The sequence below is a fragment of the Lithobates pipiens genome, unplaced genomic scaffold (assembly GCF_037356315.1).
Source record: "Lithobates pipiens isolate NorthernLeopardFrog02 unplaced genomic scaffold, aLitPip1_a1.2 Scaffold_28, whole genome shotgun sequence".
In the NCBI taxonomy this organism is placed as follows: domain Eukaryota; kingdom Metazoa; phylum Chordata; class Amphibia; order Anura; family Ranidae; genus Lithobates; species Lithobates pipiens.
In genome coordinates, this window is record NW_027507789.1 from 195,891,833 (window position 1) to 195,918,771 (window position 26,939).

The 26,939-nt window shown below is 43.6% G+C and overlaps 1 protein-coding gene across 1 annotated transcript; it reads right to left on the bottom strand.

Moving 5' to 3' along the window:
* Nucleotides 1-8,356: 8,356 nt before the first annotated feature.
* Nucleotides 8,357-25,931, bottom strand: LOC143935996 (androgen-dependent TFPI-regulating protein-like). Its single transcript, XM_077460250.1, has 6 exons — nucleotides 25,705-25,931; nucleotides 15,120-15,260; nucleotides 13,328-13,429; nucleotides 13,072-13,187; nucleotides 11,081-11,232; nucleotides 8,357-10,274 (listed from the first exon to the last, which is right to left on the bottom strand). The coding sequence occupies exons 1-6, from the start codon at nucleotides 25,852-25,854 to the stop codon at nucleotides 10,231-10,233; spliced, it is 705 nt and encodes a 234-aa protein (XP_077316376.1). The 5' UTR covers nucleotides 25,855-25,931; the 3' UTR covers nucleotides 8,357-10,230.
* Nucleotides 25,932-26,939: the final 1,008 nt, after the last annotated feature.

Here is a 26,939-nt window from a genome sequence, read left to right on the forward strand (position 1 = left end):
TTGCACGGTATTTGCGCAGCAATTTTTAAAATGTGTTTTTTTTAAAAAATGCATAAATAAAATAAAATTAGCCCAATTTTTTTGCATAACATGAAAGATGATGTTATACTGAGTAAATAAATACCTAACATGTCACGCTTTAAAATTGCACACACTCTTGGAATGGCACCAAACTTCTGTAAAAATCTTAATTCTTAAAAATAGGCAACACTTTACAAATGTTTGCAGGTTACCTGTTTAGAGTTACAGAGGAGGTCTAGCGCTAGATCTAGGTCTGGCTGCTGCGAGCGAGCACACAGGGATGGGGCGCTTACATTTTATTTATTTTTCTATTGTTTATTTTACTTTTATTTTTCTATTTTGACACTTTCTTTTTACATTTTTTTTTTTTATCACATTTTTTCCTATCACAAGGAATGTAAACATCCCTTGTAATAGGAATAGGGCATCAAAAAAAAGAAGGTAGCTGGCGTCTCCAGTAATCCAAATAAAAAGTCTTTATTGCTACATACAGGAACGGTGTAACAACAGTGCAAACGCTAACGCTTTTCGGCACAAAAGGCCTCGATCACAGCAGAATAGGGCATGACAGGTCCTCTTTACAGCGAGATCTGGGGTCTATAAGTCCCCACATCTCTCCTCTAGGCTGGAAAGCCTGAAATAATAAACAAAAAATTTTGATCTCGGCTTCCCAGGCGAGGCAACTGATTTTTTTCAAATGCAGAGACTGCCGGGGGCCACCTGTCCCATGGTATTTTCCATGGTAAACTTCCAGCACTGGTAGATTCCTTCTCCAGCTCTCTGATCGCATGGAAGCATAGAAGCACCGGAGGGCAGCGGGGGGGTGATGCCCTATCCACTATAATTGTTTTTATGGTGCAGGGAATCATCAGCTGAATAAAAAAAAAAAAAATGCAGACATCATTCAGATATCACCACTCAAAGTCTGCAACATCATAAGAAGGCAGGCAGGTGTAAAGTGGTTAAAGTTTATGGACAATCCTCAGCATTTGTCATATTTACTTCTTGCTAATGCAAATTCAAAAATTTGTCTCTATTGTCAATCTTACATGTATCATTTTAACCTTTGATTGTAGCCCTGATGAAGAAGACTCCCCCTCCCCAAAACACAGTGAAAGTCAGGGTTTCTCAACTAGGATTCCTACAGAGTTTGCTAGAGGTTTCTTGAGCAATTTCTGCCCCACAGATAAAGTTCCCACTGGCATCATTGATCTTTTTAGCAAATCTATAAGGGTATCATTTTTCCTAATGATCAAAAGTGTAAGGATCATTCTTACTGACTATCACACTAATGTATTATGAATTGTAGATATACCGTAGTAATTATTAGCAGGGGTTCCCTGAGACCGTAAAGTTAGTTCAAGGGTTCCTCTGCAGTGAAAAGATTGAAAAAAACTGTATTAAAAACTTTGGACTTTCCTTTGGTTTATATTGACCTGACTATATGTGAAATTCTCAATTCATGTAATCCTCTTCCTTTGAGAAGCTCCTGTCTAGAGGACAGCTGTCAAACTCAAAGCACTAAGCTCTATGAACGACTTTATTCACCTTCAAATATTTGCATGCAAAGCCTCGCTTCATCCTGTTTTTAGCCAACAAGTAGTCTGTGACATCACTTTACCCCCTGCAGTTTATGAATACATCAGTACCAAAATACAGACTGATTCAACAAATGTTTTTATTGTGAAAGCATCTAGAAGAGCACCACTGGAAAGCCCAGCATATTACCACCACCGCTGGTCGGCTCAGAACCCAAAAGACAAAAAAATAAAAAAATAAATTGAGAATGGGGCTGCATGCCATACATGTTAACCTGATCATCCAGCCAAGGAATGTCCTCAGCTCAAAACTCCTCTAATAGACCACATCCACTGATGCATTTCATGTCAATAGGACCCCATCAATGTGAAACACATCAGCGGGGGTGGTCTATGGGAGGAGGTTTGAGCTAAATCCAATCCTTGACTGAACAACCTGGTTGACACATGTGACATATGGCCCCTGCCTTTTGTTTTTCCTGGCTGTTTACAATTTTCTGATTATTCATTTATGTTTTAATTTAATACTTTCAAAATCGATTACATTTTTTTTGTCCAATATTTTAATAAATATTTAATTGCTTTTTCCCATACCTAGATCACCCAAAATTCTGTATGACCCCCCGCCTTAAAGTGATTGTAAAGGAAACATTTTTATAAAACAAACAAACATGTCATACTTACCTGCTCTGTGTAATGGTTTTGCACAGAGCAGCCCTGATCCTCCTCTTCTTGGGTCTCCCACCAGTGCTCCCTCATGCAGAGTACCTGATAGCAAGTCTCTTGATGTGGGGACACTCATGCGTGGTCGCCCCCGATCCAGCTCTCTGCTTCTGTAAGACATAAGAGAGCATGGCTCAGCCCTGCCCCCCCCCCCCTGTTTTGATTGACAGCAGCGGGAGTCAATGGTTTCTGCATCTCAGCCAATCAGGAGGGGAAAACCTGGGAAAGCCTCAGACTTAAGTATTGGGGGGGGGCTACACAATGAAGGTTTTTTACCTCCATGCAAAGAATAACTAGGGGAACCGACTCCTGGAAGAAGCTGGGAATAAAATGCTGGCAAAAGCCAGAGATTTCATGTACACCAGACTATTGGAGCACTGGTGAATATTGTTGCCTTTTGGCAACATGTTTAAACTACGGTCAGGTCTTTATTGTTATTTATAGGATACCATGCCTGGCAAAGAATTACTATTTGTGCATGGATTTCTAACCTTAAACATAGTTAACAGAATTCAGATTTCTTGGATTTAAAGTTTACATAAAGGGGGAAGTGATACAAAATGAAAGAAGATACAAATGGACTAAATTATGTCAGGAATAAGAAAGTTGGGAGTCAGACAAGGAACACTGAAAGCAATGGGCGCAATGGAAATAGAGAAAATTGTATGGGAGATCTGAGATAAATTTAACCCTCTTACCACCAGGTCTTTTAAACGAACACTTGCTAAACAAAACAAAACATTTTGAGAAGGTTGGTATAAACGTAACCATTGCCAAAGTAACTTAGACCGGTCATGCATAGCCGCAAGAGATAATTACAAGAGAATCCGGCAGGGTGGTCCAATCACAGTCTTGTCCAAGTGGGAATGGCTTCCTCTCACCCACCTCCACCTCCCCTCAGCGAAGACAAATTGATGATTTCTGGGTCTGTGTTGATGGGGGAACCATGCAAATTTCTTTTCTGCAACCAGTGGTTGGAATAAATTAATTTTCGTGTATGGCCAGCCTTAATCTGTGTTAGTTTCAGGGCTATAAGGCTGAATTTGTTCACTAAATATCTGTCACAAGTATGAGTGTATGGATTAGGGAATGGAACCTTCCTTTAAGGCCTTTTTCTAGGCACTTTGCAAGAATGAAAATACCTTACAAAGTGTGACTGCATCCCGGGCCCTGTTGCAATTTTATTTTAGCGCAGGTTACAATGGTAAAAGGCTTGACACTTGACAGGTTGCTCTAAGCTACAAGGCAATTGTTTAGAAAGGAGCTTCTCTGTAGCAGAAACAAATGCTGCCACAGTTTAACATTCAGAATTTTACAGATGTAGCTGCTATAATTCCTGCGTTGCGATTGAACATTTGTTGAAAATCTCCCCTGCATGTTGAAAGAGACAGAATAGGGACCCTGTTGTTACCCATGGGCCTGGAGAGGTGCCTCCTCACTGATTTAAGATAATTTACTGCTCTGAAATACATCCCCCCCCAACCCTGAGTTTAGCGGGAGACATACAGCAAGTCCATAGGAGGGAGACGGCTCAGGTTTTTTCAGGAAGTCATCTAACCCACCACAGATGTACTTGGTTGCTACCAAAGCCCACCTGGGGCCCTCTTTTCTCAGTCGAGTGTTCGGACTGCAGAGATGCAGGGCGGCCATAAACTACATTTTTGTTTTCACAGGAACAATTCTAGCGTTGCTGGAGCAGAAACAAATTCTGTATCTAAAGAGGAACAAATTTCATAAACCTATTACCAAAAGTAGATAAAGAAATGTAAAGAAAAATCTAAGAATCCTTTAAAGAGGTTATTTGCGTATTAGTGTTATATTTCACAGTAAATGAGGGCTGGTATTAAAGTGTCATCACCCACTAAACTACAATTACTTCAGCTTTCGAAAATCAATTCTTCAAATTACAGTGGCACCTTGGACTACGAGCATAATCCGTTCCAGGAGAATGCTTGTAATCCAAAGCGAGTTTCCCCATAGAAGTCAATGGAAATTAAGATAATTCATTCCACACTGACTTCTATTGCATGCAATACCGCATGTGGCCAGAGGTGTGGGGAGGAGGCGCCGGAGAGACTATGAAATACTTGGAGACCGATGGAATGCACTTGGAAACACTCGGGAACGGGGTCTTTTCGAACAGCTCCAAGTGTCATCGGTGCCCCTACACCTCTGGCCAAATACGGTACTGCACATCACAGATGCTTGAATGCTGCTCATTTTGCGAGACAACACTTGCAAAACTAATCAGGATTTTAAAAAAAATAAACAATAGTCCGTATTGTGATACGCTCGTTAACCACATTACTCGCAATCCGAGGTTCCACTGTAGCTGCAAAAGGAATGTAAAGAGGCTGGTTGTTAGGGGTCACACTAATTCAGCCCAGATAGTAAAGGGCCAGGGCCACAAATTCTGACATAAGAGGCAGCACAGAACCCCACCCCCCTTCCTAAAGCCCAGCAGGGACAGTGGCATTGTTATCTTAAAGTGAAGCTCCATCCAAAAAGGGAAGCTTAGCTTATCTACTCCCCCCCCCCCACAACATTTGGCACCTTTTGGGGGGTTTGAAAAAAAATTCTGAACACGTTAGCTACTTTTTTTTGTCTTCCCTGACTTTTAATGGAATAAAGTTCTATCTGCACGGTGGTTTGGCCCTTTAAGATAACAATGCATGCCAGCAAGATAACCCTTTGGGTCCAGAGCTATATTTCCATTTTCCTCAGCAGGAACACAGGGCTGCGTACACATTATACAGTACATAGTGGCATGCTCCCATGTGCCTGTCATATTTGTTGCTAAGCAGCTGTGGATGCAGGCTGAACTATAAGCGTTTCTATGCCCACCTTACAAAAGGGTGATGAACGTCACATTGGGTTCCAATTACTGCTAGACATGGGCATGATCCTTAAGTAGTAGCCTTCCCCTGGAACAGGTAAGGTCCATTATATATATTTATACACACACACACACATACATACATACATACATACATACATACATACATACATACATACATACATACATACATACATACATACATACATACATACATACATACATACATACATACATACATACATACACATACACACACACACACACACACACACAGTATCTCACAAAAGTTAGTACACCCCTCACGTTTCTGTAAATATTTTATTATATCTTTTCATGTGACAACACCAAAGAAATTACACTTTGCTACCTTGTACAGTAGTGAGTGTACAGCTTGTATAACAGTGTAAATTTGCTGTCCCCTCAAAATAACTCACAGCCATTAATATCTAAACCACTGGCAACAAAAGTGACTATGCCCCTAAGTGAAAATGTCCAAATTGGGCCCACTTTCCCTCCCCAATGTCATGTGACTTGTTAGTGTTACAAGGTCACAGGTGTGAATGGGGAGCAGGTGCGTTAAATTTGGAGTTATCGCTCTTACTCTCTCATACTGGTCACTGGAAGTTCAACGAGGCACCTCATGGCAAGGAACTCTGAGGATCAGAAAATAATAATTGTTGCTCTAGAGCCTACATAAAGATGGGCTAGGCTATAAGAAGATTGTCAAGACCCTGAAGCTGAGCTGCAGCACGTTGGCCAAGACCATACAGCGGTCAGGACAGCTTCCACTCAGAACAGGCCTCGCCATGGTCAACCAAAGAAGTTGAGTGCATGTGTTCAGCGTCATATCTAGAGGTTGTTTTTGGGAAACAGACATGAGTGCTGCCAGCATTGCTGCAGAGGTTGAAGGGGTGGGGGGTCAGCCTGCCAGTGCTCAGACCATTAGCCGCACATAGCATCAAATTGGTTTGTATGGCTGCTGTCCCAGAAGGAAGCCTCTTCTAAACATGATGCACAAGAAAACAGTTTGCTGAAAACAAGCAGACTAAGGACATGGATTACTGCAACCATGCTCTGTGGGCTGATGAGACCAAGATAAACTTATTTGGGTCAGATGGTGTCAAGCGTGTGTTGTGGCAACCAGGTGAGGAGTACAAAGACAAGTGTAACTTGCATACAGTCAATCATGGTGGTGGGAGTCTCATGGTCTGGGGCTGCAGGAGTGCTGCCGGCACTGGGGATCTACAGTTCATTGAGGGAACCATGAATGCCAACATGTACTGTGACATACTGAAGCAGAGCATGATCCCCTCCCTTCAGAGACTGGGCCGCAAGGCAGTATTCCAACATGATAATGACCCAAAACACACCTCCAAGACAACCACTGCCTTGCTAAAGAAGCTTAGGGTAAAGGCGATGGACTGGCCAAGCTGGTCTCCAGACCTAAACCCTATTGAGCATCTGTGGGGCATCCTAAAATGGAAGGTGGAGGCGTACAAGGTCTCCAACATCCACCAGATCCGTGACGTCGTCATGGAGGAGTAGAAGAGGACTCCAGTGGCAACCTGTGAAGCTCTGGTGAACTCCATGCCCAAGAGGGTTAAGGCAGTGCTGGAAAATAATGGTGACCACACAAAATATTGACACTTTAGGCCCAATTTGGACATTTTCACCTAGGGGCGTACTCACTTTTATTGCCAGTGGTTTAGACATTAATGGCTGTGTGTGGAGTTATTTTGAGGGGACAGCAAATGTACACTGTTATTAGGTTATTGTTATTAGGTACACTCACTACTTTACATTTTAGCAAAGTGTCATTTCTTCAGTGTTGTCACATGAAAAGGTATAATAAAATATTTACAAAAATGTGAGGGGTGTACTTACTTTTATGAGATTATATATAATAATTTTTATACTTCTGCTCACACATTTACCAATATAAAAATGTATGTACAGAAAATACTGTTGATTGGAGATAAAAGGGAAGGATCCGATTCTTGTACAAGAAGCTCTTTAACTGGCAGCACATCCAATAATCACTCTTCCCATTACGGACTATGCAGTGAGGGAAAAAAGTATAACTTTTTTTAAAATCTGTTTTTCTGCCTCTCACTGTTAAAAAAAAAAAAATCAGATAATTTCTTTGTCAGTAGGCAAACATACAAAATCAGCAGGGGATTAAATACTTTTTCCCCCCTCACCGTAACGCTGTGGGTGAGATTTACTAAAATCGGTGAACACACTATGGTGCAGCTATGGCACGCGGCCTGGTACGGCTCAGGAGTGGGGGGGAGGGCCCGCTTGCTCGTCCCCACCCCCTTTCCTGGCCGGCCAGGTAGCGTGCTCGGATGAGGATCTGGTATGGATCTGGGGGGAACCCCCACGCCATTTTTTCAGCATATGGGGTTCCCCTTAAAATCCATACCAGACCTAAGGACCCGTTATGCTCTCGGAGGGGGAACACACGCCAATTTTTTTTTTTATAAATTTGCCGTGGAGTTCCCTTTTGAGAGCTGATAATTCTGCGAGAGTCGCCTCCGTATAGACGGAGATCCGACCTCCATTGAAATCAATGGGTACCAGTTTCGCCTACAAGTCGGATAGAAGTAGTACAGGAACCTTTTCTGAAGTCGGAGCGACTTCAGTAGTGTGCATTAAGACGGCTCTCATTCACTTACATTGATTTCTACAGGATGACCTGAAGTCGGATCCGAGTCGCCCCTGTGTGAACCGGCTCTTAAGCTTTGACAATAAAGCCTAGAAGCTGATTGGTTACTATGCACAGCTGCAGCAGATTCTGTGTGCACCAGTTTTAGTAAATCTCCCCCCAGTGAATTGGAGCACTAGGTTTTCCTCTGAGGCCCGATTCACACTGCCTTAAACTTGTCATACGACTTGTGTTCAAAGTCGCATGACAAGTCATGCCCTATTAACTGCAATGGAACCCTTCTAATCAGTGCGACTCAAGACCCTCTGACTTAGAAAAAAAAAAAGTTCCTGCACTACTTTGGGTGCAACTTCAATATGACTAGCATTGACTTCTGTTAAAGAAGTCATATGCAAGCTGCGCACCAATATTGGATTCAAAGTCACAGCAGTGTGAACCCAGCTTAATGGCACTAACAACCCTAGGGTGGACAAGAGGAATGAGTTTTAAAACAAGCAGGTCTGATTCAATTTGGTGTTGCATTACATGTCCCTGCTGTATAAAAGAATAAAATAAACAACAACTCTGTATATTTATAAGAGTTTATGTACATACCAAAGGCTGGATGCAACAAACATTTAACATTTCCTTCATTAAATATTATCCTGGCCAATGCCAAAGCCCTTTGCAAAGGGGCGTCAAGTCTAACAGGCAATTACATTCAACAACCAAAACTGCTCAAGTATGATCCAGGACCCTGAAAATGGGATGTAACCCAATTTAATTTATTGTGTGAAATTTTCTTTACTTGTTTGTTAACCAATTGGAATGTTCCATCTGGCATGTTTGCTAATGCTGTGTAAAGAACAAAAACTGCAGTACCTCTCCGCAGCTAGATTTCAGTTTCCTAAAGCTAGATTAAAGCGGTTGTATACTCCACTTGGACAGCTTTACCTACAAAGTAAGCCTAAAAGAAGGCTTACCTGTAAATAAAAATTGATAACGCCTCGTCAGCAGCGCATGCACAGTGAAGGTTCGAATAAGGTCCGGCGTATCGTGCCAAAACGGAAGACTCCCGACCGCATACGCGGAAGGGACTTCATTGCAGCTCCGGCTACTCACAGAGACCCTGGAAGAAACGGCGAGGCAACGTCGGCCCCCCTCCTCGCTGACCGGGTCAGGCTGTGGGAGCTTCATTCTAAAAGGTAAGTATTTCATAATGTGCTAGTATGCGATGGATACTAGCACATTATGCCATTGTCTTGCAGGTTTTTGTTTTTTTCCCCTTCAGCGGTTTACTACCGCTTTAAAAGAAAAAAAAAATAACTACTTCGGACTGGTTGACAAGGGTGTTTTTTGCATGGTCTTTGTAAATAAACCTGCAGTGCACTGAAGTACATGTACAAGATAACACGGAGAACAGGAATCCAATTATATTTGTGTTCATGTGTTGATGTTAAAGAGGACCTGTTCTGTAAGGCTGGTAAATACAGTGCTCCAAAAATACATGACTACCAACCTACCTAGCAAATGGGTGACAGAAAAATGTTACTATGATAAAGGGACAGGTACTCTTTAGGTGAGGGAAGCAAACATCTCTTGGAACAAGCACCAAGCAATTCCTATGATAGGCATACCGATAAGCATCTATTTAGAACTTTTTACCTTACACAAACATCTTCTTTAAACTTTAAGAGCACAGCTACATTTTGATTGGACACTAGAGGGCAGAACAGATCTAAATCTTGAAAGATTTAACTCAATGGCAAAAACATAAAATAAAAATAAAAACCACATAAAAACAGTAGAAGTGTCACATATCATAGACAATAATGGAGGGGAATGCAAAATAAAAATAAAATAAAACAAACTCCTTCCTATGCTAAAGTCAACAAGATGTCACATAAATGTTGTTATAAACAGTTCAAGCCATAGAAAACAGCGCCAAAACCTCTCAAAGTCTTGTAGTGATGCACCACCCCCCGACATTACTCCTCCATCAGACAGCACAGCCACAGAATAACAGACTATGGCTGGACAGCGCATCCTTCAATATTTGGGTCCCCATCATGTAAACAGAGCTCATAATCAAGTAACTCTTTAAATCTCACTTGGCAAGCAGTGGTAGAAAATACAATAAACTGTCCTGAAGTTCTTTCAGTAGCAAAATAAAAATAAAAATAAAAATGTGCTTGTCCAACCACTGAGATCCTGGAGAAAAACAAAAACATTTCCATGACTGATCTCATCTCCTACATGTAGCTGGAATTCCATAAAAATGCAGTAGTGATATCTATGGTCGCTCGTCGAAATGTAGAATGATTTACCTGTACGAATCAGCAAAAAAATAAAAAAATTAAAAAGTAGTTGTATCCCCCTGCCAGCTACAGAGGAAAAAATATTGGATCATTAAAAAAGAAAAAAAATAATAATATAGAAGCCCTGAATCATCAGTAGTGCCTTTAGTTCTTCTTTTTCCTCCTCCTTTTAGATGGTCGACCAGATCCTGGGGAGTAAAATAGCATAGGTTACCACTTATAGCTAAAGGCATATCATATACTGTATAAAACTTACATACAAAATAAAAAACACTAAAAACCCATCTTCAGGATAACCAAAGCCCCCTTCCATTCCCTCTGATGGCTGGATTAAAAAAAAAAAAAAAAAAAAAAAAAAAAAACAACACATATCTAAACACCTTTTTTACTTACCTATTGCCAGTCATGCAACACTCCAGATCAAATCTTTTTTCTTCTTCTGTTTATATCCAGCTGAGTTTTTCTATGGTTGTCCAAGTCACTGCCTGTGAGATGTGAACAGTCCCTATTGGCTGTCCAGTGGCTGGGTTCTCTCTGAAGAACAAGAGTGACGTCAGCCGTAGGGGACCAAACAGCAAGGAGCCATTTAAATCACAGGGTTACTGGTCCCTGGCATCTGGAAACTGCCTTGGCAAGGGGCCTAAAATGGCAGATAAGTGAGCAAACGTGGGGGAAAGAAGCCCCCAACATTTTAAATTGCACTGCATTGAGCTGCATGCAGCTGCGGCACCATGTAGCTTGGCAGTTGTGAACAAATACTGCAGATGCTGACACGTGAGGGTGCTATTAAAAATTAATGGAACCCCCATGCATCTGCTAAAGTGCAGTGCATTTCTCTGCAGGTCGGTTACACATTAAATTTTGCACACGTTCTTCAGCTGCAGAGATGCAAACCTACTCTAATTGCTGTAAGGCAATTTATACAGTTTTTATGAAATTCTTTAAAAAAAGTTAATGAAACTGAAGATAGCTATGAAAATCAACGATAACTTACCCCAACGCCAGTGACTTAAGAACTCTCCTATATAGTAGAAGGGAACCATGACCAGAAAACTTGCCGCAAAGAACACAGTCATTCCAACAGGGTCCAGCTTAGCAAGGATGGGGTACACCCAGATATCAGCTACATGATGCACCCAGAGGACCCTGCAGAGAGATTGGTGGGTATTAGTATACAAATACATACAAGTTAAAGAGGATGTAAAGCCTCCTTCAGAAAAAAATAAAAATAAATTAAAAGACAGCAGCTACAAATACTGCAGCTGCTGACTTTTAATATTAGGACACTTACCGGTCCAGGAATCCAGCGGTGTCCTCACCCGGCGGGTGCTGCCGACAACATCTCGGCTGAAGGGAGAAAACGTGCTGCGCCGAGTGAATGGCTCGGCCACAGGGGAAGTAGGAGGGGTGACTGCCTGTTCAGGGATCCCGTGGTGTCTTCACTCCTGCTGATTTTTTTCATTGGCTCCCAGGTGCTGCCGCTGCCATTGCATTTAGGGAAACCGGCAGTGAAGCCGCAAGGCTCCACTTAGTGAATGGGCCGGCAGCAGGGGAAGGAGGGTTGAACTTCCGGGTGATCTCACTGCGGCGAGATCACCCGGAAATGTGAGTGGGTACCTGTCAAAAAACAGGAGGCAGATAAGCCACTTTTGGGTGGAGCTCTGCTTTAAGCGGCTTTGCTATAGAATATGCCACCCTAACATAACAATACTCAGAGTAACAGTTTACTGCATCTGCTTAGCAATACAGCAAAAGCAGACATTTCAACCTTTCAATACTCACTAGGCTAAATAATTTAGCACAGAGCTACACAAAGCCACCCTCACATGCTTGCTTCCAGCTCCGACTGTGTGCTGACAGGCACGGGCACCACAAAGCAACCAAAGTAAAGGATAAGTTCATTTAAAAAAAAAAAAAAAAATAATTTAATTATCATAGAAAATGCACTTTTTTTGCAGGAGGTGTATTCTTTTTTGTTGCAGGAGCCTGGAAAGCAATGCATCAGCAAATCTCTGATGCAATGCAGGTCTCCGGCTTACTGTCAGTGTACAGTGCACCCTGTACGGGTAAGACAACACTTCCTGACAAGAACACTCAGTGAACTACCACAGCGCTGTCATTTAGTGAAAACTACAAGCCGGCAGACGCTAAGGATGTCGGGGCTTGTAGTTCATTCAGACACATCAAGATGTGCTTCTGAATGACGCGCCCATTTGGGCGGATCCCCGCATGACCGCACTGTTTTCCAACAGTGGCAGCTGGTACTGGGAACATGTTACATCTTCCATCGTAAAATTGGATGGAACATGTTCCCAAAGGTGAACTTATCCTTTAAAGCAAGGGGTCTCAAACTGGCAGCCCTCCAGCTGTTGCAAAACTACAAGTCCCAGGAGGCATTGCAAGGCTGGCAGTTACAAGCATGACTCCCACAGGCAGAGGCAAGATGGGACTTGTAGTTCTGCAACAGCTGGAGGGCCGCTAGTTTGAGACCCCTGCTTTAAATACTTGGGCACAGGCACTTGTGCTTAAGGTTGGCAGCACAGGAAATTACAGGACTTGTAGTCCCAATGCAGTGAACCATCTGACTGCTGAATGATATAAACACAGTGCACACTTTGGCCAGAAGTTCAGGGAAGTGCTGTAAGGACAATGGAAGCAATGAAAATGAAAAAGTGAGTCTTTGGGGCAGAATAAGAGTAAAAGCATTGCCAATAAGTCATAGAAATGTGCTGCTAAAGGGAACACAATTATTTCTATGTCTAGGGTTTAATACTACTTTAAGGATTATAACCGTGAAGTTTGCCATTTTATCACAGCTTTCCTCCTTAGTCATCGGGCAAGAATGCATGCTGGTCTTTATCATTGGAACAGAAAAGTAAGAAACACTATACAATCTCACAGTGCAATGTACGAGAATGATTAGATAAAGTCATTCTGTGCAGTTTTACAATTACACCAATTCCTAAACATCTTTTAGATACTTACCATGATAAGTACACCAAGGCGAACAGAGCCAGCAAGCCAAGCCCAATTTTCCTGGCAGGATACTGGTGAGAATAGGCAAATACTTCAATGAGCACCAGAGGAAGGATAACGGTGTGCTGAAAAATAATGCAATATATATTCTTAGTTGACAATGCACAAAGACTAAAAAAGCTAAGTCAATGGAAATGATCAGCTCACTTAGCCTCAGAGGGACCCATGGTGATAATGTGCAATGATCAGTACAAAGCCTCCTTACCATTGTGTGATTCAGCCATTCTGGAATGATGCTGTCCAATACCTCTGGATACACAAGCTCCCGATCATACACATAAAGACTCCAGAATGAAGTGACTACAAACTAGAGAGGAATACAGGAGTTCGTTATTTTTAATTTCATACATACAACACAGAGTACACCATATCAAGAAGCTGCACCTAACACTTAATGCTTGAGATTCTGGCTGGGTTCACACTGCTGCGATGCGGGAATGCCGTGAATCCGCTGCGGGTCCCTGCATCGCATGCCTCCCGGCGGCAGTTCACACTGCCTTATGCTAACTGCTGGGAGTGTCAGTGAAAAGTTCATGACACCCCCAGATCAGTTCGCATATCGCAGTGCGATCTGCAAACTGGGACAGGAATCGGATCACATGGTGTGAACACCCATGCGATCCGATTCTGCTGCGGACCAAAAAAAGGGTCCTGTGCGAGTTTGGGCCGTGTGCAATGCAAATTCAGCCATACTATCTGTATGGCTGAACTCGCATCGCACAGAGATCGGATGTGATTTGCACTGCAGTGTGGTGCGAATCACATCCGATCTCGTCACCGCAGCAGTGTGAACCCAGCCTCAATGTTGCTGATTTATATAAACCAGAGCAAAGCGCAGCTGTTGCCATAGCAAATCAATCAATTTTCCCTTTTCACTCAAAAGGAGATCTGAATGGCGGTTAAGGACATTAGATTATTTCACTCTAATTGTCCATCCCGTTGACTGTTGAGGAATTCTAAGATTGTATCTTTTCCTATATTGTGTCTTCCTGTCTCCAACCCCAGTTCTTCAGACGCCATCTAGTCTTCAATTAACTGAATATTATTGCAGGGCATCAGAGTCATTACACTATTCCCGAGTATCTTCACAGGAAAGGACATATGAGAAGGTGGTGCACAAACGCCTAGTGTATTACTTCCAGCACATTTAAGGGATTCAAAAAAAAATAAAAGTTCACCTTCCAACCTCATGGAATTGTGGAGGATGACAGAACCAGCTTATGCGTTGTGTGAATGGTCCCCAAAAGGTTATTGCTCTGAGGAAGGAGGCCACTCCCACAAAAAGCACAATCTGGTTCTGTCAACCACAAAATTCCATGAGGTTGGAAGGCGGACTTCTGGACTCTGTTTTGGCATGCTACTATTCCATGTTGGTTTTTGAGTATAATTTGTATTTATTAATAATAAAACTTAATAAAGTGGTGGAGGTAATGCACTAGGCATTTGCAACCTTTTTTGTTTGTGTAGTACCAGATTCCCTGATCTGAGGAGGGCCGCACCTCCTTAACGATCCAGCCGAGTTGCACAGTGGCCATATCATTTGCATAATTTATGGAAAGCTTTCCTACAATATCTGAGCTCTGAAGAGTCAAGTTTACATCAGGAGGTGGAGCAGTGACACTTGGGTTAAAAGAGTGAATGCCTTTGGGAGGCCAATATTGCAGTTTTATCAGACCTGTGACAATTATCAACCACCAGTATAGATGCTTTTAACAGTCTCAGTGGAGAAATCAAGAAATCTGTAGAACGCTGTGGGGTGGATTTACTAAAACTGGAGGGTGCAAAATCTGGTGCAGCTCTGCCTTGTAGCCAATCAGCTTCTAACTTCCACTTGTTCAATTAAGCTTGAACAAAAAACCAAAACAAAAAAAACCAAACACATACCTGACGAAGCTGAGTGTTTTCTCTCCACAGCTGTACCAGATTTGCAGTCCAGTTTTAGTAAATCAACCCCTCAGAAACAATTTTTTTTTTGTAATCCAATAATAAATACCCACCACGCTAACTGGGAACACCAGCGAAGCAAAGGCATAGTCTTTTAACCGAGTTAGGAAGGAGCATAATGGATTCTTAATGGAGAAGCACAGCTGGAGAAGGTCGCATGACACACAGATGCCAAAGAACACCAACTGAAGAACCTGCAGGAAAAAAAAAAAAAAGGAGCACACAGGTCAAATAGTGCATGTGAACATATCAAATAAATGCAGAATGACAGTTATAGATATAAAGGACAAGTAAGTTCTTGATACCCTTTATTATTTTCCCCAAATTCTTTATTTATAGACTTGAATGAGAGTACAGTGATATATGAAACAGGTCTCGCAACATAAAAAAAAAAATCATCATAAGTGTCCAGTTAGACAACCAACATTGATCAAGCAGGAGGACGTTCCCAAATATCTCAGGCATACCCTATAAAAGAGAAGTGGCCAGACAAGAGTGTTATGTACACAGCCCATTCACTTGGACAAGTTTGATGCAGGGCAAGCTTTGCAACATCTGCAATTCACTGGAGAACTTGTAGGATGTTCGCTCAACCAGGTCTGTATCCAAAGTGCTGAAGCTTCTAAAAGTTAATTGTGAGGAACTCACAGTGTCCAGTGAAATCAGAATATGCAATTTCAGTACAGAAAAGCAGGTGTACAACTGTGCAAGACTGAAGGGAAGGCCGGAGTTCAGCTACACTGTCACTTTAATAAGTTTGTTTGAGCCAAGTTACACATTGCATGAACAGCATGTACTCTCAGCTACATACAGTATGTAACTACATACTGTGTTCCGGGTAGAAGACGTTCCTATCTCACACCCAGAGAGAAAAAAAAATCAGAGAGTGTGAGACAGCTCAGCCAATCATAGGCAGCTTTGTATTCTATGAGTAAATAGAGCGGAGCTAAAGCAGAGAGGCAGGTGAATGGGGCCAATATCTCAAACCCAGTCAAATCAGAGGAAGCTTTTATATTCATTCACAAAAATACAAAAGCTGCCTATGAATGGCTGAACATTGACTGTATTTTATTTGGGGTGTGAACCAGAAAGGTCTTGTCTCACACCCGAATACAAGTCTGAATACTGTACGTATCTAAGGCTCCTCCACACAGCGCACCCGGGGGACACACCTGTTAGTGTAGAAAATCACGTATTGGGACCATTTTGGCCCAAACTAGTTAGAAGTAAAGCTGGAGATCAGCTTCAGCTGCTTTACTGCATTCTCTCCACCAACAAAGTTTTTTTGGACATGAGCAAACAGAAATGAAAAGCTTTTACCCAAATGTTGATTGGCCAGTTGGAACTCCTTTATTAGTTTTGCATGTTCATGTGAACACCAGACAATGAAAAACATAATTTGATAACATTCATTAAGGGATTTTTAAAATGCCAAAAAAAGAAAAAAGAAAAAAAAGTGTGATACATGTGTGTGAATGTCCACGTGTGGACTCAGGAGTCAGAGTAAGGCCCCTTTCACACAGGCCAGATCTGGTTTGGCTTAGCAGGAGATCTTTCTGCTGATCCCGTGCTGAGCAGACACAGCCCGGTCTGCTTTATGGGCAGCCGGATATAAACAGTCCAGCTATCCGTTTACACCTGACTGCCCTCCGATACAAACAGATGAAGAGGGACGGATCCCCTTCTGTTTTATGCCAGATCGGATCAGACCCAGAGGTAGCTGGATGTAAACAGGCACAAGTCCATTTACATCCTATAGAGGAGAATAGAGAGTCCAGCTGAAAAAACGGACAGGTGGGCGCGATCGGACCTCTCGTGTGAAAGGGTTCTAAATAGAGGATATCATCTGGTAGGTTTCCAGAGGAATCCTGTGTGGAACACAATAGCCATTTCTTCAAATAAGGCTGCAGATAGCTTCACTTAGTACATTTTCAACGTTAATTATTTATGTTTCTTTGCCTTTAAAGGCCTTGTCCACACCAGATGCATTGCACTGTGCTGGGTGCTCTTGCCCAACACACAGACAAGGCAAAAAAAAGCCTTCTTCCCTATAATAGCAATTCACACCTCTAATGAGGTGCATGCTGCGACTAATCGCACTGCGGCCAAAAGAATTGAATGAACTATCAGTTTACTGACATTTTGTTCCAACAAAAAATGAATTAAAAAAAATAGCACATCAGCACTGCTGTCTTCACATCACACAACAGCAGCCACGTGATAATGCACGCTTATGGGGCACCCCAGCAATAAAAAGTGCACCGATAAGGATTGTCTAACTAACATTACATAAAAAGCTGTGTTATGCGGGTTATCCGCTAAGCACTACCACTGCAAAACAGACAAATGATTCACATCTCTCGGATTCCTTAAATTCTCCCGACTTCAGATATTACATTACAAATCAACTAAAGGAGACAGGTCACTGCGCCAGGCCTGCAGAAGAGGATTGGATGCAGGTGTAGAGAGCAGTTCATTTCGGAGTGTATTATGATAAGATGGGACCAGCTGCTGAGGATGAAATATGAAGTGGAAAAGACCTTGGAATAACAAAGATCTAGACATCCAAACACACCACATCTATCAGCAGCCATCCTCCCCATACATTTGTAAAGTCAATTATACCAGAAAGAGAGGCTCATCTGCAAACAGAGCAGCATTCCAAGGTTGGCAGGTTTCCTGAATTCCAGGAGCTGTATATTCTGTTCTGCGTCCTGTCTATTTCATTCACACAGCCTAAGGCATATGGGGCATTTAGCTCTGGTGCATGGGACTCTGGCATTTAGGTGCAGAAAGAGGAGCACCTTTCAGGCAGCCTGTAAATACTCCATGAGAGGCAGACATCTGCTACAGCTAGACTGCGCGTGCTGGCACTTTTAGGGCGGTATGTGCCCAAATACGAATGTCTGAGAAAACAGCCTGCTTACATTCTGGGCATTCATCTCTGAGCGCATACTGCCCTAACCATTATAAATCGCCTGCTGCACACCTAGCCGCAGCAGCTGTCCACCTCTCATAGAGGCTTAAAGGCTGCCGGTGTTCTGCCATATAGTGTCCGCGCCGTACTGCGCATGCGCAGTATGGAGCAAACGAAGCTTCGGAAAATCTCCGAAGCTGAACGGCGCCTGCGCCGTGAGTGGAGGTGGTAGCCCCACCATCCAAGCGGACATAGGGTTGTGAATATTAGAGGGCCCCTCGCAAGCGAGCTTTGCTCACCACGCTTCGGGCTCGGCCTCGCTGCGCTTGGCTCTTTTATATTCCTACTCTATGTCCACTTGGCTAGTGGGGATAGAACCTGGACTCAGTGCGCAGGCGCCGTTCATCCTTGGCAATTTTCGGAATCTGTGTTGCTGTGTACTGCGCATGCGCAGTACGCAGCGGACACTATCGGATGAAGAACCTTATATGATAAGACGCCGGCAACAGAACTGGACGATGCACCTCTGCCTTCCGCCCACACCTTAACACTGGGGGTCTCATGCCCTGGAGCTGACCACCCAGTGTGCATGAGGCCTAGGCCTCAATAGTATGTATACCCCAACAATGAATGCTCCCTAAGGGCCAGTTTACACCACATGCAGTCCAGTGTTTTTTTTCCTGCATCAAAAAAATGTATGGAAAGTAGGTTATATGATTTTCAATGGTATAGTTTACACCATTGCTTGCAGTTCCAGAAAGAAAAAAAAAAAAAAAGAAGGTAGAAAATTTTTCCTGCACTGGAACGCTATAAAACACATCAAAAATGCACTGCAACTGACCACACCAAAAATACACTGGAACACACGTCCAAAAAAAGGGAGGGGGAAAATAAATAAATGCACTGGACTTAGAGATGCACAATTAATCGTTAAAAAAAAAAAAAAATTGTGATCTCGATTCAACCCTACTGACGATCTCTATTGCAGAGTTTGCTGATTCCGTCATATAACAAGTAGAGAGACTTATCTGCTTACTCAGCTGTCAAAAGAAAACATCCAGGCAGTCTGCCAAGTGTAACATGAAACATTGTAACTAATGCATGCCATACATGGTCGAATTTCAAACAAATTTTCCTTTTCAAAACCAGAAAGTTTTTTGTTTTGTTTTTGTGATCGGATGGTGCCACCACTGATTTTTGAAATTTGGCCAACAAAGCCTTCAATTTAACCTCATGTTGCTAGAGAAAAGAATTTTCTTTTCTCTCCGTAAATGTTCTTTTCTTATTACATTTCTCGCACGATTCTCCCATCGATTAGAAAATAGTTTTTTTTTTTTTTTTTTAACCATTATTTTTTATTGAAAATTTTTCAGATTTACAAAGTATAAACAGGTATAAAAGTAGTACATTAAATCTTATGTAGGTGATACAAACAGTCCATATAAATAAGAGACATAGAGTAGCATCATAAATTAGCAACAGAGCATGTTTCTACATGTTTGTCTGCATTGTGGCCTGGGTTTATGCCGCAGCTCTCTCGGAGGTGCCCCTTCCGGGACCTAGCTGCACCCCCCGAGGAAGAACGGGCACGGGATCTTTTATAAGATCCCATGCTGCGGAAAAATCAGCCACATGAGATCTCATCAGGTGGGTTATATAAAATGACCCATCAAGTACCGCATTGCTATAGGGTAAAAACGCCTGTGTATAGAAAAGAAATACAGAAACAATAAGAAGAACAGGAACGTGAAACCATAACTGGGGAAAGGGAAGGGAAGGAGGGGGAAGGACCTAAAACCAGGTCCTGTAGAAGGAGATTGTCGTTCAGTTATCGGAATGTGACTGTGTTCTCAATCAGAGAAAAAGATATAGCGTATCAACAAAATCGTTTTTTCTTCAAAAAATTTACAACATGTCCGATTCCTCAAATTTGATTTCCGCATGAAAATCGGCTGTTGCTGCAGCCCACTAATGGTGCGAAATTCGTACGAAAATCTCTTAGATACGATTTCCGAAAGAAAATTCTTTCAAAATTCGAACCGTGTATGGCCAGCATTACTCTTCCTTATTAGATCAAAAGGGATAACCTTCTGTTTTTAAAGCGGAGGTCCACCCTAAAGTGGACCTTCCGCTCATTGTAATCCTCCCCCCCTCCGGCGCCACAATTGGCACCTTTCAGGGGGGAGGGGGGGTGCAGGTACCTGTACAGTACAGGTATCTGCACCCACTTCCGGGATAGCTCTCTGCGGAAAGGGGCGTAGATCTATGCCCCTTTCCGAAAGTCCCCCGCTGCCTGCTGGGAAACACACAGATCCCAGAGGCAGCGGGTCCATCCGTATTGCGCAGCGCGACTCGCGCATGCGCAATAGGGAACCGGGAAATGAAGCCGAAAGGCTCCACATCCTGATTCCCATACCCAAGATGGCGGCGGCAGCCCCCGAGAGACGATCGAGAGATCGGCTTTGGGTGCCGACATCGCAGGCGCGCTGGGCGGGTAAGTGTCACTATTTTAAAAGTCAGCAGCTGCAGTATTTGTAGCTGCTGGCTTTAAAAAAAAATAAAAAAAAAATAAAAACGCGGACTCCCGGCGGACTCCCGCTTTAACATGTAAATCCAGAAAGTTTAACCACTTAAATTCTAAATCTTTTTCTAACACAATCTTAAATTAAAATTAATATTTTTTGCTAGAAAATTACTTGGAACCCCCAAACATTATATATATTTTAGCACAAGACCCTAGGGAATAAAATGTCAATTGCTGCAATATTTTATGTCACACTGTATTTGCCCAGCGGTCTTTCAAACGCAATTTTTGGGGAAAAAGCACACTTTAATAAAAAAAATAAAAATAAAGTTAGCCCAATTTTTTTTTGTTTTAATGTAAAAGATGATGTTGTGCTGCGAGAATCGTGATCCATCGCCTAGGCCTCTTACAGATGGGAGTAAGATCACCAAGTTTTTACTGATCTGATTACAGGTGCATAGTGGTCTATGGAAAAAACGCAAGATTAGTAGTACAGCGATGAGTACAGAACCGTAAAATAAAAATAGAAAGCCTTTTATGGTTTGAGCGCAGTAATTTGCGCACTTAATCATGTATAAGCGCGTATATTGCAACGCTGGCAACTAGAAGAGGATGAAGATGTACATGTATAGGCACGAGCACATTTACACTTCGCAATTTCGCAAGCAGAATAACTGCAATTTTGTCCATGTTTCCAAATCGCATGGCAATTACAGTAAAACATGCATTTGGGTGCCATTATCCTTCAATGGTACTCCAAATTCTGCTGCGATTGTCACATGGAAATCACACCTTCAAAACTCTTGTGAAGCTTGTTGCCAAAAAGGAGCAGAAGCTTCTTTTCGGGGTGGGAGGAAACCGGAGTACCCAGAGGAAACCCGCACAGGAGAGAACATGCAAAGTCCAGACAGGTAGTGTCGTGGTTGGGATTCAAACCAGCGACCCCTTTTTACTGCTAGGCAACAGTGCCACCCACTACACCACTGTGCCGCCAATAGTTGCAGTATTAGAGCCATAAGCACAATCTAAAAGGAAGTCTTAAAGTGGTTGTAAACCCTGAGGGCTTTCACACTACAGCGGTGCGCTGGCAGGACGTCAGAAAAAAGTCCTGCCAGCAGCTTCTTTGGAGTGGTGAAGGAGCGGTGTGTTTACTGCTCCTCCACCGCTGCTTCCCATTGAAATCAATAGGGCAGCGCTGTAATACCGCCGGCAAAACGCCGCTATTGCTGCGTATTACCGGCGGTTTTAACCATTTCTCGGCCGCTAGCGGGGGGCAAAAGGGCCCCCGCTAGCAGGCGAAATGCGGCGCAAATCCGGCGGTAAAACGCCGCTAAAAATAGCGGTGTTTTACCGTCGATGTAATGGGCGGTGTGGTGTGAAAGGGGTCTTAGTGCCAAGTGAATAGCAGGGGCCTGTATGACTTTGTACAATATGCCTATATTCTTTGATGTTGCAATGATAACTGCAGTATGTAACTGTCTATATCTGAAACTGAAATAATTGTACATTGGAAGTTGTTTATGTTCAATATGAAAAAAATAAAAATAAATAAAAGGAAGCCCTACACAAAGAGCACGAGCAACACTTTGACCTTTGGCTCCATTCACACTTTGTAATTTGGAATTGCAGGCAGAATCGCCATGATTCTGCCGGAGATTCCAAATCACTTGTCAATCGCAGCACAACAATGCACAGTGCAAGTTTGGGGTGCCATTATCCTTCCATGGTACCCCAAACATGATGCGATTCTGCTGTAACTGTCATGCAGCAAATCACATGAAGCTCATCACACAAAAAGGAGCAGGAGCTTTTTTTCCCTGCGCTATTCATGTGAATAGGCTGTCATATGGGACATGCAGAATTGCGTAAAAGTTGCACTGTCAGAAAATAAAAATATAATAATAATAATAATAATAAAATCACATAGAGGGACATGTTCATGTGAACAGGACCTTACGCAGTGATCCAGACCTACATTTCAGGTAGGTTGTACATTAAACTGTTCTGGCTTTAATGATGGTTTTACACCTTGCTATATAACCAGCATTCTGGCATCTGTTCATATTGACCATCACCCGGAGGATTCATCATTTGACAAATTGCAGTAAAAAGTTGTGTCTAAATGTTTGTTTGTTTTTTTTTTTTCTTACCTTTGATGACCATAAAGATTTTGCAGAGGGTAAAGGCCAAGTGTAAGCAGGCGGCTTTGTGTGACTGGGGTATAAGTGAGATCAGGATCAGATATATAAAAGTTGATAAACCCAATAGGACAAGGTTTAAAGTCTCCTTGGCTTCTATGCACACAAAGCAAAGTGCAACAGGTAATAGCAACTTAGCCAATAAAAAGCTGTCACTGCTTTGATGACCAAAAACACCTGAATATGCTAAAGCAAGAGAAAAAAAAAAAATTGAACAAAGATCATCTGAAAGAATGGGGGCGGATCACGGTCATTAGTTAAAGATTTTCTTTTATCAACAAGATTGTTGTCAAAACGGATCTGTGCATGTGTTATCTGTAATGCAAGGGCTGCCACACCAGTAAGACGCTTTCCCACAGACATCAAATGGTAAGGAAAGTGTCGTGGAAAGTGCTCTGCATAAAAAATAAAAAAATAAATAAAAAAAAGAGGGGGGGGGGGGTACGGAGAATGCATAGCTCCCTGATTCCGCAGGACTGTCCCCAATTTGGGCACCTGATCTGTTCCTCATTTTGGTCTGATCTATATAGTTGTATATAAAATGCACTTTTTATCTTTCAAAAAGTGTTTCCCAGCGCTAAACCTTTCATCCAAATTCTAAATGACTGTATTTGTAAATTTTAAAAGCCAATATAAAAAGGAATAATAGTGGTGGTAATAAAAAAAAAAAAAAGGCCCTTCAGGATTTAATTAACCTTTTTTTGGGTTAATTCACCTTTAATGGGGTGTGGCAGGGGGGCGTGTCCTATGCCTACATACTTTTGCTAGTAGGTGTCCCTCATTCCCATCTCAAAATGTTGGGAGGAGTGGGAATGACATACCCCCAGTTACATTCTGTACACATCATGTAGGAGCTTCAAAAGTGCAAACCACTTGGCTGGCCAAAGACAGCTTATTTTTAAAGGCTTGAAGCTAAATTTCAAAACCCCATAACGCGCTCCACCTCCGCGCCCCCTCCCCGGTAACGCGCTCCACCTCCGCGCCCCCTCCCCGGTAACGCGCTCCACCTCCGCGCCCCCTCCCCGGTAACGCGCTCCACCTCCGCGCCCCCTCCCCGGTAACGCGCTCCACCTCCGCGCCCCCTCCCCGGTAACGCGCTCCACCTCCGCGCCCCCTCCCCGGTAACGCGCTCCACCTCCGCGCCCCCTCCCCGGTAACGCGCTCCACCTCCGCGCCCCCTCCCCGGTAACGCGCTCCACCTCCGCGCCCCCTCCCCGGTAACGCGCTCCACCTCCGCGCTCCACCTCCGCGCCCCCCCCGGTAACGCGCTCCACCTCCGCACCCCCCCCCCGGTAACGCGCTCCACCTGCGCACCCCCCCGGTAACGCGCTCCACCTCCGCACCCCCCCGGTAACGCGCTCCACCTCCGCACCCCCCCCGGTAACGCGCTCCACCTCGGCACCCCCCCGGTAACGCGCTCCACCTCGGCACCCCCCCGGTAACACGCTCCACCTCCGCACCCCCCCCGGTAACGCGCTCCACCTCCGCACCCCCCCCGGTAACGCGCTCCACCTCCGCACCCCCCCCGGTAACGCGCTCCACCTCCGCACCCCCCCCGGTAACGCGCTCCACCTCCGCACCCCCCCCGGTAACGCGCTCCACCTCCGCACCCCCCCCGGTAACGCGCTCCACCTCCGCACCCCCCCCGGTAACGCGCTCCACCTCCGCACCCCCCCCGGTAACGCGCTCCACCTCCGCACCCCCCCGGTAACGCGCTCCATCTCCGAACCCCCCCGTAACGCGCCCCACCTCCGCACCCCCCCCCCCCGTAATGCGCATTACAAGCATTGGTGTGCTATGACATTATAAAGGCACCCTAACCACTTTCCGACCAGTCCCTGCAGTTTTACTGTGGAAGAATGGCACTGCAGGGCGAAACGAGGTTATGTTACGTCGCTGCTTCGCCCTGTGGCCACTAGGGGCGCGGGATCGCTCGTGACACACCGGGATCTGGGTGTTTACACCCAGATTCTGGTTCTCTGAGGGGACAAGAGACTGATCGTGTGTTTATACAAAGTAGGAACAGCGATCTGTCATCTGCCCTAGACAGCACCCCCCGCCCCTTTCAGTTAGAACACAGAGAGGGAGCACAACCCCTTCATCGTCCCCTAGTGTTAACCCCTTCCCCGCTAGTGACATTTTTACAGTAATCAGTTCATTTTTTTATAGCATTGATCGCTGTATAAATGGCAATGGTCCCAAAAAAGTGTCAAAAGTGTCCGATGCGTCTGCCATAATGTCAAAACAAATAAATCTCAGATCGCCACCATTACTAGTTAAAAATAAATTACTAAAAATGCTATAAAATCTATCCACTATTTTGTGGGCACTATAAGTTTTGTGCAAACCAATCAATATACGCTTATTGCGATTTTTATTACCAAAAATATGTAGAAGAATACATATCGGCCTAAAATGAGAAAAAAAAATAGTTTTGAAAAATAAAAAAAGGGGGAGGAGATTTTATAGCAAAAAGTAAAAAAATTAGTTTTGAAAAAAGAAGAAGAATTTTCGGTCTGGTCTTTTTTTTTTTTTTTTGTTTATAGCGCAAAAAAAAAAAAAAAAAACACAGAGGCGATCAAATACCACCAAAAGAAAGCTCTAACTGTGGGGAAAAAAAAGGATGTCAATTTTGTTTGGGTACAACGTCACACGACCATGCAATTGTCAGTTAAAGCGACGCAGTGCCGAATCGCAAAAAAATGGCCTGCTCATTCAGCAGCCAAATCTTCCGGGGCTCAAGCAGTTAATGCATCCCCACAATGCACCTGCGCTGCAATCACCACTAATACACTACGTCGGGGTACACTGCAATACAAAAAAATATATAAAAATAGAAGAAAAATAGTGCAATAGGCAATGCATTAAAATTGATGTGATGCCCTCACACAACACACATAATAATATGCTCACCACAGTGGAGCCGGCTAGTGTGAATAGGCCCCAATGCTGTGGGATGTATAAAGAAGCATGCAAGGTACTGTCATGCCTTCTCTCACCTGGTTAAGGAACGTCAAGTACTTCCACCTGCCCCCGTACGTGTTGGCCCCGTGTTCCCGCGACGAGCCGGTGATGACCACATTCTGCCAGACCCCGAACACACACCAGGCCAGGAGCCCCACATGAAGGACGAGCCCCAGCGCCGCCATCTTGCTACACCCACTCACGGGAGCTGGAGGACAACGGCGCCGCCCTGTCACACTGCTGTCACCCCCGGACGCTGACAGAGGCACAGCCTAGAGACAAAGTACACAAAAGGCGTTCAGGCTACTAGGGGGAAACAGCTGCTAAGAACATGTCCCCGGGAGAGCTGGATGCGAGAAGGGAAGGTGGCCATGTTTATGGAGACCAGATTGTAAGGCTTCTCAGTCCGCCTAGAGTCCTTTGTGGAATTAAGTCGTTTATGCCAGTGGACAGATCGTTTTTAACATATTATAGCATTGCCTTAACCCACACATGGCTACCCCTAGCATAGAGAACAAGAATGTTATATGAAGTAGTCCACAAAATGGTTGCCTTGACTGGGTCTGTCTATTATTATCCCAAACAAGGAATTGTTGCCATTAATGTTTAGTACTATTATTTCAGTCATGAAGTTGCTGCCTCTAATAGTTCCATATTGCTTTTTCTAGGTATATATTGCTAAAGTCAGAGATTGGCTGGTTTCTTGACCTGACCAGGGTTATAAGTTACCTCAGAAAATGGTTGGTACCCCTGTGTGCAACTTTTACCTCAGAAAATGGATGGTTCCTCTGGGTATAACTATTACAAAATGGCTGGCAGTCCTCGGTATACTGTAACTATCAGAAAATGCATGGCTTCCCTGGGTATGAATTTACCTCAGAAAATGGCTGACTCTCTGGCCTACTTCTAACTGTTACCTCATCTGGCTCCCCTGGTGCGACTTTTACCTCAAAAATGTCTGTCTCACCAGGTTATTATGATTTTCATCTAAAAATGGCTAGATCCCTGGACTGGGTATCTGAATTTTCCCTCAGAAAATCGCTGGCACCCCGGATATAACTATTATCTCAGAAAACGTCTATCTCCTCTGAGTTTGACCTAATAAAAAGGATGGCACCCAGGGTATGATTTTTATCTCAGTAATTGACTGGCTCCGTGGCCTGGGTATGAATATTACCTCCACAAAAATGTCTTCCTGCCCTGGCTATAACTATAACCTAAGAAAACGTCTGGCACTCTTGGGTATAAGTATATCTTACCTCAGAAAATG